This window comes from Dromiciops gliroides, chromosome 1 (genome assembly GCF_019393635.1).
Source record: "Dromiciops gliroides isolate mDroGli1 chromosome 1, mDroGli1.pri, whole genome shotgun sequence".
NCBI lineage: Eukaryota > Metazoa > Chordata > Mammalia > Microbiotheria > Microbiotheriidae > Dromiciops > Dromiciops gliroides.
The window spans coordinates 49330343-49347289 of record NC_057861.1 but is presented as its reverse complement, the minus strand read 5'-3'; the positions used below and the strand labels follow the sequence as shown (position 1 = coordinate 49347289).

Below are 16947 nucleotides of genomic sequence, written 5' to 3'. Positions count from 1 at the left end.
ATCTAAAATTATGTTTACAAAAGACACTTAAAGCAAGAAGACACATAGAGTTAAAATCAAGGTCAAAAGCAGAATCTAATGTGCTTTAGCTAAACTAAAAAAAAGCAGGGGTAGTGATCATAATCTTGGACAAAGAAAAGCAAAAACAGATCTAATTTTAAAAGAGATAATCGGGGAAACTACATTATGCTTAAAGGTACCACAGACAATGAAGTAATAAAATTTTTACAAGTTTCTCTTACAAAAGCCTTTTTCTCAAATATATGCTGAGTATAGAACTGAGTCAAGTTTGTAAAAACAGCCACTCCTCAATTGCCAAATGGTCAAAGGTTATAAACAGGCAGTTTTCAGAAGAAATCAAAGCTATCTATAATTGTATGGAAAAATGCTTAAATTGCATTTAGATTAGAGAAATGCAAATTAAAATAACTCTGAGGTACCACCTCATACCTATCAGAAAGGACAAATGTTAGGAGAGAATGAGAGAAAAATAGGTACAGTAATGAACAGTTGGTGGAAGGGTGAACTACAGTTCTCCAACCATTCTGGAGAGCAATTTGGAACTATGCCCAAAGGACTAGAAAACTGCATACCCTTTGACCTAGCAATACACCACTAGAGGTCTGTATCTCAAAGGGATCAAAAGAAAAGGAAAAGGACTTATATGTACAAAAATATTCATAGCAGCTCTTTTGTGGCGGCAAAGAATTGGAAATTGAGGGAATGCTCATTAATTGGGGAATGGTGGAACAAGCTGTGGCATATGATTGTGATGAAGTACTGTAAGAAATAACAAGGGGGGGTGATTTCAGAAAAATATGACAAGAACTATACGAACTGATACAAAGTAAAGCATTAAGAACTGAGAGATAATTGTACTCAGTAATAGGAATGTTGTAATGATGGTCAAATATGAAAGACTTGAGGGAATAAGTAGAGCCAAGATGGCAGAGAAAAGGTAGGGACTTTCCTGAGCTCTCCCAAATTCCCCTTCAAACAACTTTAAATAATACCAACTGAATCACAGCAGCAGTTTCCAGAGCTCTCAGCCCACAGATGGTAAAGGGTTCAGACAACAGCTAAGAAGCAGATTACAGGGGTGCTTTTGTTGCCATTGGGTACAGGACTCTGTCACATTGCACTGTCCATATGCAGATCCAGGTTGAAGTCCTGTGTCACAGTCCCTGGGTGAGGAAGACTTGCAGCCACAGGAGAACAGGGACCCTGATCATAGTTCCAGGGTAGAAAAGAATGCTTGTGGTCAATAAGAGACCAGAGCACAAACAGAGTAGTAAACACACCTCTCCTTAGATCACACTACCTTGGAAGAACTAAAACCTGTAACGACTAAAAAGGTTCAAGAGACAGTTTCTGGGTAATTTAATCATTTCATTAATAAAGCCAGCACATTATTAATAAAAGGGTGGTCATTTGGGCATCTCTCTTAGACCAAAGACAATCATGGCAGCAGGCTCAGAACTTATGATTTTTGGGAAAAGGAGTGGCAATCAATTCTGATTGGTTAATACAATAGGAGGTGAGCTATATTAAAATGAGGAGCTAAGAGTGACATGATGTCCCTCTTGGACAGAGAAACAAGCTCTATACTCAGACCACCCCCAGCCTTAGGCTATCTAGACAAAAGGATGTCTCGAGCCAAGCTTAATTAAATGGAATTCACCTGACAATAGAGATTCCTTGTAGGGTTAGGTTGGATGGAAAAGTTTAACTAGACCTTCACAGTTTGAGGTCTTGAAAATAGAAAAGAAAGGAGAAATTTTGAATCTCCTCAAACCATTAGTAATTAATAATCATTCTACTAAAAACTTAACGACTCCCCGAAAACTAGCTCTGAAAGCAGCTACTGAAGCTTTTGCCAGTGCCCCCTCCACCCCAAGAGCAGAGCCCAACTTTAATATCAAGTTAAAAGTCAAGGGGTTGGGGCAGCTAGGTGGCGCAGTGGATAAAGCACCGGCCCCGGATTCAGGAGGACTGAGTTCAAATCTGGCCTCAGACACTTGACACTACCTGTGTGACCCTGGGCAAGTCACTTAACCCTCATTGCCCCGTACCCAAAAAAAAAAAAAAAGAAGAAGAAGAAGAAGAAGAAAAGAAACAACTAAAATATCGTGGAACCACAGTCAAAACAGAGGCAACTAGGTGGCACAGTAGATAGACGACTAGGATTAGAGTCGGGAAGACTCATCTTCCTGAGTTCAAATATGTCCTCAGACACCTACCAACTGTGTAACCCTGGGCAAGTCACTTTTTGTCTAAGTTGTTCAACTATAAAATGAGCTAGAGAGAGAAATGACAAACAACTCCAGCATCTTTGCCAAGAAAACCCCGAATGGGGTCACAAAGAGTCAGACACAACAACACAAATAAACAACAACACAGGATCACACAAGCTTTAACAGCTTCTACATTCAAGCACAGGAGGGCTTGGAATATGTACAGAAGACAAAGGAGCTAGGATTACAACCAAGAATCAATCACCTACCCAGAAAAACTGAGTATAATCTTTCAGGGGGGAAAAATGGATGTTCAATGAAAAAGAGGACTTTCAAGCATTCCTAATGAAAAGAGCAGAATTGAATAGAAAATGTGACATTCAAATAGAAGACTCAAGAGAAGGGTAAAAAAGTAAACAGGAAAGATAAATCATAAGGGATTCAAAAAAGTTAAGTTCCTACGAGGGAAGATGATACATTAAAAAAATTATAAAAGTATTTTATTATTTCCAGTTACATGTAGAGATAGCTTTCAACATTTGTTTTTATGAGATTTCTAGTTTCAAATTTTTCTCCCTCCCCCCTCCCCAAGACAGCAAGTAATCTGATATAAGTTATATATGTACAATCACATTAAACAAATTTCTACATTAGTCTTGCTGTGAAAGAAGAATCAGAGCAAAAAGGAAAAGCCTCAAATCAGAAAACCAACAGCACAAAAAAACAAAAGAAATAGTATGGTTCAATCTGGACCCATATTCCACAGTTCTCTTTTTTTTCCCTGGATTTGGAGAGCCTTTTCCATCATGAGTCCTTTGGAACTATCTTCTTCCACTGCATTACTGAGAAGAAACAAGTCTATCACAGTTGATCAACACATAATGTTGATGATACTGTGTACAATGTTCTCCTGGTTCTACTCATCTCACTCATCATCAGTTCATGCAAGTCCTTCCAGGTTTCTCTGAAATCTGCCTGTTCATCATTTCTTACAGCACAATAGAATTCCATCATATTCATATACCACAACTTGTTCAGCCAGTCCCCAATTGCTAGGCAGCCCCTCAATTTCCAATTCCTTGCCACCACAAAAAGAGCAGCTATAAATATTTTTGTACATGTGGGTCCTTTTCCCTTTTTTATGATCTCTTTGGGAAAAAGACCCAATGGTGGTATTGCTGGGTCAAAGGGTATGCACAGCTTTATAGCCCTTTGAGCATAATTCCAAACTGCTCTCCAGAATCGTTGGATCAGTTCACAGGTCCACCAACAATGCATTAGTGTTCCAATTTTTCCACGCTTCTCCAACATTTATTATTTTCCTTTTTTGTCATATTAGCCAATCTGATAGGTGTCAGGTGGTACCTCAGACTTGTTTTAATTTGCATCTCTCTAATCAATAGTGATTTAAAGCATTTTTTCATATGGCAATAGATAGCTTTGATTTCTTCATCAGAAAACTGCCTGTTCATATCCTTTGACCATTTCTCAATTGGGGAATGCCTTGGATTCTTATAAATTTGATTTAGTTCCCAATATATTTTAGAAATGAAGCCTTTATCAGAAGTACTGGCTATAAAAATGACTTCCCAGCTTTCTGCCTCCCTTCTAATTTTGGCTGCATTGCTTCTGTTTGTAGAAAACCTTTTTAATTTAATGTAATCAAAATCAGAAGATGGTACTTTTAACTCCTAAGAACTTTTTTTTTTTTTTAAGTGAGGCAATTGGGGTTAAGTGACTTGCCCAGAGTCACACAGCTAGTAAGTGTTAAGTGTCTGAGGCCGGATTTGAACTCAGGTACTCCTGACTCCAGGGCCAGTGCTCTATCCACTGCACCACCTAGCTGCCCCCCAAACTTTATCATTACTGCAAGCAATTGGGAATATACATAGACGGAGGGCAGATATGATGGGATATCTAAAAGAAATTAAATGAAGGGGTGAGAAAGAGGGATTCACTGAGAGAAGGGGAAGGGGAGAGGTAGAATGGGGTGAATTATCTTACATAAAAGAGGCACAAAAGAGCTTTTACAGAGGAGGGGGAGATAAGGCAAGGGGGTGAGGCAAGGGGCACTTGAACCTTACTCTCATCAGAATTGACTCAAAGAGGGAATAACATACACAGAGGGCAATAAAACCTTACATACATTTTGACCAAACGATACCACTATGTCTATATCCCAAAGAGATAAAAAACAAAAAAGAAAAAGGACCAAATGTACAAAAAATATTTACAGCAGCTTTTTGTAGTGGCAAAGAACTGGAAATTCAGGGGATGCCCATCAATTAGGGAATGGCTGAACAAGCTGTGCTATATATGATCAAATAGTATTATAAGAAATGATGAGCAGGATGCTCTCAGAAAAACATGGAAAGACTTACATGAACTGATGCAAAGTGAAATGAACAGAACCAGGAGAATGTACACCATAATGACAATATTGTATGATGACCAATTGTGAATTATTTGGCTGTTCTCAGCAATACCATGATCCAAGGCTATTCAGAAGGACTTGGGGAAAAAATGCTATCCATCTCCAGAGAAAGAACTGATGGAGAGTCTGAATGTGGATGGAGGCATATTTTTTTTTAAACGTTTAAAAATTTTTTTAAATTTATGGGGCAGCTAGATGGCGCAGTGGATAAAGCACCGGCCCTGGATTCAGGAGTACCTGAGTTCAAATCTGACCTCAGACACTTGACACTTATTAGCTGTGTGACCCTGGGCAAGTCACTTAACTCCCACTGCCCCGCCCCCCCCCAAAGTAAATTAACACCAAAAAACAAAAAAAAATTTATTGGGGGGGGGGGGGAGTTGTCTCTTTTCTTTAACAACATGACTAATATGGAAATGTTTTGCATGATTGTTATGTGTAGAACCTATATCAAATTGCTTGACTTCTCAATGGTGGGGCGGGGACAAGATGGAAGGAGAGAATTTGGAACTAAAAATGTTTTAAATTTAATTTTAAGGGGCAGCTAGATGGCACAGTGGATAGAGCACTGGCCCTGGATTCAGGAGGACCTGAGTTCAAATCCAGCCTCAGACACTTGACACTTACTAGCTGTGTGACCGTGGACAAGTCACTTAACCCCAATTGCTCCACAAAAAAAAAAAAAACTTAATTTTAAAAACTATTTTTACATGTAACTGAGAAAAAATAAACCAATTAAATAAACATTTTTTAAAAAAAGACAATGAACTCTGGTCAATACAATGATTTAAAACAATTCCAAAGGATTTGGCAATGAAAAAATGCTATCTACCTCCAGAGAGAAAACTGATGAATTGAGTGTAAATCCAAATATAGTTTTCTCACTTTATTTTTCTTACTTTTAAAAAATATAAGGGCAGCTAGGTGGTGCAGTGGATAGAGCACTAGCCCTGGAGTCAGGAGTACCTGAGTTCAAATCCGGCCTCAGACACTTAACACTTACTAGCTGTGTGACCCTGGGCAAGTCACTTAACCTCCATTGCCCCACAAAACAAAAACAAAACAAAACAAAACAAAAAAAAATATATATATATATATATACAGCTAATATGGAAATGTTTTGCAAGATTTCACATGTATAATTGATATATTGCTTGCCTTCTCTCAGTGAGTGTGGAAGTGTGTCAGAAGGAAGGAGAGAATTTGGAACTAAATATTTAAAAAGAAAAAAGGCTAAAAATAAATAATTGGAATGGGGGGGAAGGGGGGGAACAGATGATACCAAACCAAACTTCTATTTTTAACAGAGATACTTAATTAGTAGACAAAGGAAATGCTGCAAATATAATTTAATTCGATTTTTAGAAAAGCCTTAGATAAAGTATCTCTTGCTTCTCTTATAGATAATATAGAAACATGTAGACTAAACCAACATTTCCAAAGCGGAGGCTGGGATTTCCTGGAGGGCCATGGCATCACCTCGAGGAGGTGTACGATGAACCAATCATAAAACAAAAGACAAGTTAAAACGCACCCTCAACACAATGGCTAATCATGGGATTTGTCTCTCACATAAACCACATCTAACCTCCTTCAATATTCCCCCACTCTCTCTCCCCTGCTCTTTGCAGGGCAAGCTCCCAATTTCCCTCCTTCTGAGCTAGGTGTCTGTCCTTTCAGGGCAGGTATAACTTAAACTAACCCCTTCCTACAGATGCCATTGAGAAAATTCTACCTAGCCCTTCTGACAACAGGTCACACCTTGTGGGAAGGCCTCTAGATAGAGTAAGAAAATAAAAGGCTAGATAAAGAGCAAAGCCTCCTTCCATTTCATTCTGAGTGAGTGACAGTGAGTCTCACAGTATATGAGGCATGGATGGATTATGGTTTGGATCACAGATATACATTATCTTTCCCTCCGTCCCCGTTACTGTTGAGAATACCACCATATTTCTGGTTAGCCAGTTCTTTCACAACGTCAGTGTCATTTTTCCACTCTTCACTCTCCCTTACACAGGAGTGTGCTGGTAAATGTTTAACAATTAGCTCTGGTTTTTGAATTATTACTATTTTCTCTATATTTCTGAAGTTTAGACAATCAACAAAATAAAAAATCAAACTTTGATTTGTAGTGTTTGCTCATTCTGGCGTATGAATATTCCCACTGAAATTTAACAACCTAGAGCTGGCTGTAGCTGGCTCCAGCAAACTGCCTTCACCCCCAAATCCATATCCAATCAGTTGCCAAATCTTATCAGTTCTACCTCCATGTGTCCCATAAGTCTACCCCTGTTACAGCTACCACCCCAATTCAGGATCTCATCACCTGTTACCTAGCCTCTTAGATAACAGCCTCCTAACTGGCTGCCATGACTCAAGCCTCTTCCCTTTCCAATTGTATATTCCATATAGGTGCCAAAGTGATTTTGCTAAAGTTTAAGTCTGTCCTGGTCAGCCCTATTCACAGCATGAGGATGGATGAGAATGGTAGTTAGCATTTATACGAGTACTTTAAGGTTTGCAAAGCACTTCACATATGTTAACTCAACTGACCCTCACAACAACCCTATGAGGGACACACTATATTATTATCCTCAATTTTTACATGAGGAAACTGCGACTGAAAGAAGTGACTTGCCCAGAGTCACACAGTGTTTGAGTGTCTAAGTGTCTGAGGTTGGATGCAAAGTTAGGTCTTCCTGATTCCAAGTCCAACCTGATACCAGCAACAAGAACAAATAACATTTATATAGTACTACATATACAGGCACTGTGCTAAGCGCTTTACAAGTACCATCTCATTCTGGGAGGAAGGTGTTATTATTATCATCTCTATTTTACAGATGAGGAAATTGAGTCAGGCAGAGGTTAAGTGATTTGCCCAGTCACAGCTATTGTCTAAGGCTGAATTTGAACTCAGTTCTTCCTGACTCCAAACTCAGTTGCCCCAACTAGCTGCTTTTCCCAAAAATCCTGTGACTCTCCACTGTGTCTAACATCAAATATTGTATCATCTTTATCTCATCTTTTTTAAATTTTCTAATTTTTTTAAGTTTTAGAATGTGCATGATTACTGGTACAGTAACACATGCACCTAACTTAAAGATTTAAATATATTAAACATACAAAATACTGGACTCGATGATTGCTACAGTCCCTTCAGACTCAAGATTCTGGAATTCCAAACCCAGTCTCCACAGTAAGCATCTTATCTTGTTCATGTTAAAGATCTCCATGCTCCTGTTGACCATTTCTTAAGGCTAATGCCGTTTTTAGATCCCACTCCATCTGGGCCACCCTCCTTCGGGTATGCTCCAACTTGGCCAAATCTCTCCCTGAAACGTGGGGCCCAGAACTGTCACTTGTCCTGCAGCCTAAGATGGAATTAGCTTTTTGACACTGTTGGCTCAAAGGGGTTTTAATCACACTGACAATGCCAAGCCACAGCAGGACTGAGAGCACAAAGCATGTGCACTGGAGACAGGATACCACACAGCCTCAGGACATCGCTAACAGTGATGAGTCTCAAATAAGCTCAGGAATCCAACGTGATCTCTTTGGAACTTGCCCCCTTTGCTGTTCTTGGAGAAGCTCTTTCCCTTCATGACCCATCTGACCCATCTATAGCTATACAAATGTCAACCTATGATGTCTCATTCTCCTTCCTCAATAGTCCAGACTGGAGAAAATCTCCAAAAGGTATGGAATATTTCTGATGCTAGGGAAACCTGACAAAATGAACAGAAGCTTGAGACAGTAAACTCACTTCACCGAGACTAAGCTGGATGCTGATGAGGTAACAAGAACAATAACAATGTCTGCTCCCCCGGTACAAAGTTGAACTGAATGAGAAAAGTTCTGTTCTTCTTAATATCCCTACTCCAATGCCTGCACACAACTGCAGGAAGGGAGGGGGGAGTTATGACATATCTGAAATCTAGCTCATTGGCATTCTCAAATCTTAAAATGAATTGGATTAATTTAAACCATATTTGTACAAAAAATTCATCCCTCCTATGCCAAGCTTCAGCCCAGAGCAAATTTTTGTGGTTGAATTATAAGCCCTTGAAAACAGATCAATAAAAGCAGCCAAAGCATACCCTCAGATACAGCTGTACTAGTGGATGTCACTCTGGGCCTACAGGCAGCTTCCTGTGTCTGTCTGAGAAGAGCTGTGGGTTCCAGTTAGATACCAAAGAAATCCTGCATCTAACTCAGAGAACTCTGCATACCCATGTTGGAAGAGAAAGTTACAACACAGCCAGACACCAGCACTATAAGGCTGGCTTCATTCAGTGCCAGCTAAACAATTTGCTAAGAGGCAGCTTTGGAGCTTCCTAACATTCCCCACCCCCCATAAACTAATCCAATAAGGAACAGCCAAGAGAGGCAGGTCATGGGCCAACTGAGTTTCAGCAGGTCTTCCAGCATCCCACAAGCAGCTGGCCCCCAACCCTTAGCCTTTTGTCCACATTTCCAGGCCTAGGGGTTTGCCTAACAATGGAAATGACATGCCTCTAGTCCTGCTTATACCATTATGTCTGCTCTATGAGCCTGAGCTCACACTGGGATTTAACACCTGTGGCATATGTCACTACAAGCACTGACAAAGCTGCCCAACTCTGTAACCCATACTTAAGGAGTGGTTATTCATTCTCAAAGAGAGGAAATCAAATCACCCAGAAAAGCTAACTACCAGGAAACCAGAACACTGAAGAATCTGGAAACATTCACTTCACAATTCCACTCCCAAAACAGGGGTATAAAGAGAAAACTCCACAATGGAGTTACTGAAGGAGAGGACTGCCTGGTCTCCGCTCACCTTGTTCTGCTCGTACTTGTAAAGAATCTTCAGGGTCTCCATGGCCCTGATCATGGACTGCATGGCAGTGAAGATGGTTCTGGTAGACCAACTTGTGAAGCCCCTCTTGTCTTCTTCAGAGTAGCCCGAACCATGGATTATCCTCATTTGTTTAATAAATGTACTCTTTCCACTTTCACCAGTGCCTAAAAGGAGGGGGGAGGGAGAGGGAGAATTAGATACAAGCATATCAACAGTTTATGAAAATGTTGTATTGAGAAAAAAATATATGCCACCTGCCTCCCCTATTAAATAATTTGGGAGAGGTTCCTAGCTGACCCCTGTGGGCTTCTTTTTTTTTTTTTTTAAGTGAGGCAATTGGGATTAAGTGACTTGCCCAGGGTCACGCAGTTAGTAAGTGTCAAGTGTCTGAGGCCGGATTTGAACTCATGTCCTCCTGAATCCAGAGCCGGTGCTCTATCCGCTGCGCCACCTAGCTGCCCCTGGGCTTCTCTTTTTAATCTAAGAAACTGCAAGAAGTCTTTTCAAGAAAGAATGTGCTGTTTACACCAAAGGCCATGGCAGTTCTGGTATTCAAAACCAGTACCATGTTACAGTAAACTCTCATGAACCTCAAAAAAGAAAATCTCTTTTTTCCTCTCCCCCCACAACCTATCAGACATGACCCCTATAAACACAACTGGGTAGAGTACCATATGTTGAATACCCAGTGAAGGCAATACCAAAATCTCAATCCCTGGTATGAGAGTGAGTGATTTGCCTAAGGGACTAGCCCCCTTAGGAGATGTCAACCACCCAGAAAAAGGCCATGATTGGCATAGCAATTGTGTTTTAAACTTCAGTTTATTCTTGCTTGTCTACCAAAAAACAATATATTTTCTAATTTATCTGTGTCTTTTGCCAGTCCCACTTCTGTATGGACTTTTGTAGATTTCTCTGTGTTCGATTAGAAACCAGAGAAGAAATCAAGCGATACAGGAAAGAAGTCTACTACAAAGTAAGGCATCTGATCTTTTTTTAGTAGCTCTGGGGAAAAGGCCTGGGCATATGGAGGTAAGGGGAGGGGAAGAGAAGAAAGTGAATTCATCAAGCATCAAGTGTTGGAGATTACCTGTGGATGTACCTTACCTACTACATTCCCTGATGCCTAGAACCAGATATCAAATGTTTCTGTAGAACCAAACTATTCGTTGAAATCAGGAGATAGATGGCCAACAGACCTCTATATAACAAATCCCACATAAATATGTTCTGAAGTCACAAGCTCAAGTGACATCTGTTTAGACAAAGCATGTACGTGTTACTAACAGGGCAGCTTGGAGACGTGATCCTATGTATACCCTCTCAAATCCAAACTTTCCTACTTTATCTCTTTAGAATCATAAAATATTAGCTTGGGCTGGGGCTTTAGTAGCCACTTTGTCCATCACCTTTATATTAAAGGTGTAAAAAACAGAGAGGTGAGTCAAGCCTAGGCCTCATGTCTAATTCTAAGTAGAATTATTGTTATTGTGTATGTTTTAACTCCTCCACCCCCCCAACTAGGGTTATCAGATTCATGAGAGGAATAGTTCTTGTTTCTCTTTAAGCCAACCTCTATGGCAAGCAAAGTATTCTATACATAGCAGATATTTCATCAAGCTTATTAAAATGAATGAAAACTATAGGCCTAGACTGAAAGGAAACAATTCATGAATGAGTACCAGCACTTAAGACAGAAGTTAAGGGAAAAAGAACACATTTGTTACATAACGGTTAGTAAAAATACTAAAAAATCAGGCAGAGGGGGGCAGCCTAGGTGGTCGCAGTGGATAAAGCACCAGCCCTGGATTCAGGAGACCTGAGTTCAAATCCAACCTCAGACACTTGGACACTACTAGTTGTGTGACCCTGAGCAAGTCACTTAACCCTCATTGCCCTGGAAAAAAAAAAAGAAAAAATCAGGCAGAGTCTGTTGGGAAGGCCAAGATTGTAGGTTTGTGCCCACCATTTTGGATGCAGTGACAGATCTTTTAACCACCAGAAGATCTGACATGCAACTATGCTAATATCCTACCAATTTAGCCTCCATGAAACCATTCTTATCCTCAAATCTGAAATTCTTTTTTTTTTTTTCATTGTAAAGAAATTAATTGTTATTTGGCCTGGGGCTCTGCAAACCGCATGGTGCTCCACCCCACTGGTTGTGGTCAGTTACCAGGGCTCTGGCACCTCACGTCATCACCATCCGCCGATGCCTACATGGGCCTGGTAAAATTATAATGATTGGAAGCCTAGTGAGAGCAGTCATGTGACTGTCAGAGCGGCCATCCCCTTGGCTGGGCTGTGTGGGGTGTTTCCTAGGTTTGGGGGAGGAGAATTGGGCATTCTAGGTGGAAACTGGAAAGTGCACAGGCGTTCTGCTGTGTATTTTCAGCTGATTCCTGGGTGTGGTATTTTTTTCAGGTATTATAATTTCCCTTTCCCCATTTTATTTCTTTTTTCCTTGATCCTACTGATCCTATTTGTGTTTTGTTTTTTTTTTAACGTTCGTTCTTGTTAAAATAAATCTTGTTCTGTTTTGAAGGAGGCTGCCGGTCTCCTTCCTTGCCCCAATATTGCATGCGAGCCACTTAGCTAGCACTCCCAATTAAAAATTGATCCCCACATCATCTTATCTCACATTATTATGTACTCCTCCTCTTACATATGAAAGACATTCTAGATTTAATTACAGCTACATGAAAACAGTTTCTTCTCCCCTAATAGACTGTGAGCTCCATGAATGCAGGAACTTGGTCTTACCTTTGTACCCGCCAGTGCTGAGTATAGTATGGTGTATACTATAAATGCAGATGTTTAATAAATACATGACAAGAATTTTATGTTGGGTCACAAGAGTTTTGGGTGCTAGGGTATAACTGAATTAAATTGAATATGTTACTGATAAGGGGGGTAGTATGGTACAATGAAAAAGAACACCAAATTTGGAGTCAGAGGACCTAGGTTCACCACTTGTGTGACTTAGGCAAGTCACTTCATCATTGTGAGTATTAAGGTTCCCCATCTGCAAATAAAGGAATTGTATTAGGTGACTTCCAATGTCCTTTCCGACTCTAAATCTATGGTCGTAGATCACTGAAGGACATAGCCAGTTTTGGTGAAAATCTCATCTTTTTTCCTATTCAAAGGAACAGGAGGCAACAAAGAATGTGTTCCACTGAGGAAAGAATGGCATGTGGTACAGCCAAATGTGAAAGTATCAGTCCTATAACAAAACTATTCCCCCCCCCCAAAAAAGTAGGAACAGATTGAGATGACAAAATATTCAATTCAACCTTAATTAGATAGAATCTGTGTACAATGATAAAAATGAAAACGAGGACTCCAATATCAGAAAATTAGAAAGTAGGAGCATCATAGGCCCTGGACAGGACTTGAGTGGACAAGATAAATATTTTAAATAGCATCCAACAATAACAGACATGGGGATGGGAGAGAAAAAAGGTAGGAAGCAATCTGATCTATAATATGATACATGGAAGACTCAATCTGGATGAAAAAAGGAACTGAATATTTCATTTGGCTATAAATTTCACTGTACCCTAAGTCACAAAAATAAAGGCTGCTGCAGTTCCAATTATCCAGATGCCTCCTGGATAACAAATATTAATTAGCTCACATTAAGTATCCATGATGAACCAGGCACTAAACTTAAGAATTGAACCTTCTCTTCTAAGATAGTATAAAGAAATGTGTGCCTGTATGTTAATACATATACATATAAACACAAAAAACAAGACTATTCCACATTCGACCTACAAATTGTGACAAATCTAAAGGACAGTGACAAATGACAGCATGGAGAAGAGGCAATATGGTTGTGTGGAACAAGCACTGCATAGTGAATTGCCCAGAAGGGCTGGCTTCTAGTCACTTACTAGTTATGAACACACTATAACTTACTTTGGACAAATCATTGCCCCTTCCCTGGGCCTCAGTCTCCTCACCTGTAACATAGATAGTAAAGCCCTCTCCCTGACTCAGTTGTGGTGAGGATTAAATAGAGAGAGAGACAAAGTGCTAGAAAAACATCATCTTTGGGGGCAGCTAGGTGGCGCAGTGGATAGAGAACCAGCCCTGGAGTCAGGAGGACCTGAGTTCAATCGGGACTCAGACACTTAACACATACTAGCTGTATGACCTTGGGCAAGGTCCACTTAACCCCAATTGCCTCACCCCCCCCCCCAAATCACCTTTGTAAGCTATTCAACAGCAAGATTGTTCCCAATAAGCAAGGCCAAATCCTCTTTTAAAAAAATAGTAAACAAAATTAATAGCTTAGAAAACATTCAGCCAAACTATCACTAGTTAGTGAAATAACCACTCGTATTTATGAAATGTTCAAAAGCTTACAAAGTCATAGTTTCAAGAATCTCTCTCAATAGTTTTGAGATTCAAATGGGAAAACAGGAAAACTACTCCTTACAAGAAAAACTGGTCTGATGCTTTGAGGCTAAATAAGATACCATTAGCCCAAAAGATATAAATATAAACAGTAACTATACAAGTACCTTGCATTTGTGGCACTGACCTCATTTGATCCTGTAACAGGTCCTTTTTAAAAAAGGGCAGGTATTATCCTTCCCAGTTAATAGAGGAGAGGAAAAGAGGTCCAGGGATATCTGTCCAAGGTCACAAAGGAGACTGGATCAGAACCTAGAGCTTCTCGTTGCTTTCTCACTCAAACCGTTTTTTAACTAATTTCACAAAATCAGAAGGATTCACTGGCCATCATATCATAGGAGACAGCTGACCTTACTTTACAGAGCATCTTAAGTGGCTAGGTGGCACAGTGGGATAGAGTGCTGGGCTTCATATGACTTTGAATCCTACCTCAGACACTTAATTTCTCTCAGCCTCCATTTCTTCATTCTAAAATGGGTATAAGGAAATAACACCCACTCATAGGGGTTGTTGTAAGGATCAAATGAAATAAACATTTAATGAGCTTGCAAACTTAAAAACACAATATGAGTGGCTAGGTGTTACTATCACAAAACATAATGAAGATAGTAATCCATATGACTGTCTCCTGACAATGTGGCTAAGGCTTATTCCCGTATTTCCTAAGGAAAGTTCGGGACTGCTGATCATCTCCAGGTGGTCACATAAAGTTAAACAAAAATTAGATACATTATACAATCATGATTCCTGAGGACCCCACCTTCTACCTCCTGACAGCTCATAAATTGCTACATAGAATGAGACTTACATTTTCTGGACACAGCCATGTGGGAATTTGTTTTTGCTTGAGTTTTTGCTCCCCACCCCGCCACCTCCAGGGGACAGGGGGTAGGAAGTAAGAAAGAAAAAATTAATAAATATAGTTTTTTAAATGTTGAAACAAAAAATAAACATACAACATAAATCATAGATGAATGACTGAGGGCCTTCGGAAATCATTCAACCTCAACACTTCATTTTTGAAAAGAAACTGAGAGAAAAGACCATATCTGGCCTCTTCTCAGAGCCCCTAAAGGCAGAGAATGAAGTCTGCTTCAGGCCTACAGTTTTGTGGCCCAAACCTCCCAGCAGCTGGGTGCCGAGCACATGAAGCTCTGAGGAGCTGAGGCTCCTGGGCCTTAGGTCCAAGCAGGCCTGAAGAGGGCCTGGGTTTTGGGAGTCCAGCTGGGCTGGAGTTTGCCTTTAGGCACCCGAGGCGATCCCCATGAGCATGGAGCTCCAGCCCCAACTTGAAGTTTGTGTTTTGTTTTTGAAAGCTCATGTTTAACAAAAGCATGTTTAGTGGGGAAAGAGGACACTCTTACTCCAGCATAGGGTTGGGGACTAGGTGCCGCAATCTGATTGTTTGACCTGGTACAATCTGATTGGTTGTTACCAGAGCAGTCTGATTGGCCAACTGATACAATTGATTGCTCCTTACAGTTACCATATATGGGAGTTGTTGGTATTATACAGCTGTGATTGGTTGTTTTTGTAATGCTGTATGTAAATGAAAACTGTAATATGTTGGTCCAGAGGGACCCTTGAGGGTATAAATAGAGGTGAGGGACCTCATTTCAGTGCACTCTCCAGCACATTCAGAAGAGTGCCCATCTTTGTGACCTGCTGCCTGCTTGGATTCTTTGAGCAGATGCTCAGAAGTGAGAAGTCGATTGATCAAGCCCACAGCAAATTAGTGAGACTAGAATCCATCTCTCATTCACAATCCAGGGCTCTACCAATTACACCATGCTTTATCTCATTTTATGTGTCCATATTCTTGACTAGTAAAACACAATCCTCCACAAAATCAAGGTAGTCTAGGGAAGAAAAACCACTATGTTTGATACATAGAGAATAGACAGAATCCATGTGGCCACTTGGAATTTCCTAAGAGACATAATTAAAGTGAAACAAACCATTTTTATCCAGAAGAGGAATGCTGAAGACTAAAACCCACCTAAAAAACATGACTTCACAAAAGGATGCTCTAAAGATCATAGGGATAAAGCAGTATCTATACTAAAACTGGAAAGGGAACCAAAGAAAACTATGACAAATCAACGAAAGCTTGTGGGGAAATATGGACGGCAAAGCTGTGAACAGCTAGCAACAACAAAAAGTCAAGCAACAGGTAAGGTTGTGGAAACCTGGGAATGAATCAGAGGAGGGGAACACAAGTAACTGAAACAATGGCCAAATGCCTACGAGCTGCAGAAGTGCAAAACTCAGGTCCTCCAACATTCTAGACCAACCTTGACACACTGCCTTCCTTCTTATACACCATCTTCAGAACTGGACTTTGCTCTAAACTTGTACATCTTCTGGAATAACTGCCCCAATGCCTCCATATCCTCGCCCTACTGACATCCGCTTACCCATTCTTAAAGGACAAGCTAAAATACTAGCCAGAAAATCTTCTGGTTGTTGCCAGCCTCAAACTCAGATAGGTAGCCTTATTCATACTTCTTATGTAATTCAGTTTATTTTGTACCCTAGCTATTTATATAATATGTTTCTATCATTCCAGTAAATTGATTTGAACAAAGGTATGAGCCCTGTTTTATTCATCTTTATATCTCCTAGCACAGACTCTTACAGAGTGGCCTATTGTTGGAATGAATGAAACAAAATGTACATGAATAGTAAAGATACAGTTAAACCACAAAGAGTTCAAAGCTATTAAATACAACTAAATAAGCAGTCTTAATTACTTTAGCAAAGTTTGGTAGAATAAATAATATTTACCTGAGACCCTACTATGTGCAAATTTGAGATGGAAGAGGATCTTCCTTTCCAAAAGGAAAGCTCCCCCTAAGTTCTCAAGGAATTCACTAGCTAGTAAAAAAGATGCCTACATAATTAATCATAATACCAAATAAAATACATGAACTACAATGGCAGTTGGGGACAATGTACTTGGAATGAAACACTTGGAGCTGGAAATCAAACCCATCAATTCTTGGTCCAAT

At 40.0% G+C, this 16947-nt stretch overlaps 1 protein-coding gene across 1 annotated transcript in view; it reads right to left on the bottom strand.

The window, feature by feature from the left end:
* GNA11 (G protein subunit alpha 11) overlaps positions 1–16947 on the bottom strand; it is a 79942-nt gene that overhangs the window by 37404 nt on the left and 25591 nt on the right. The window contains exon 2 of the mRNA XM_043994619.1: positions 9491–9675. Coding sequence (XP_043850554.1) covers positions 9491–9675 — 185 coding nt within the window. The remainder of the gene's footprint in view (positions 1–9490; positions 9676–16947) is intronic.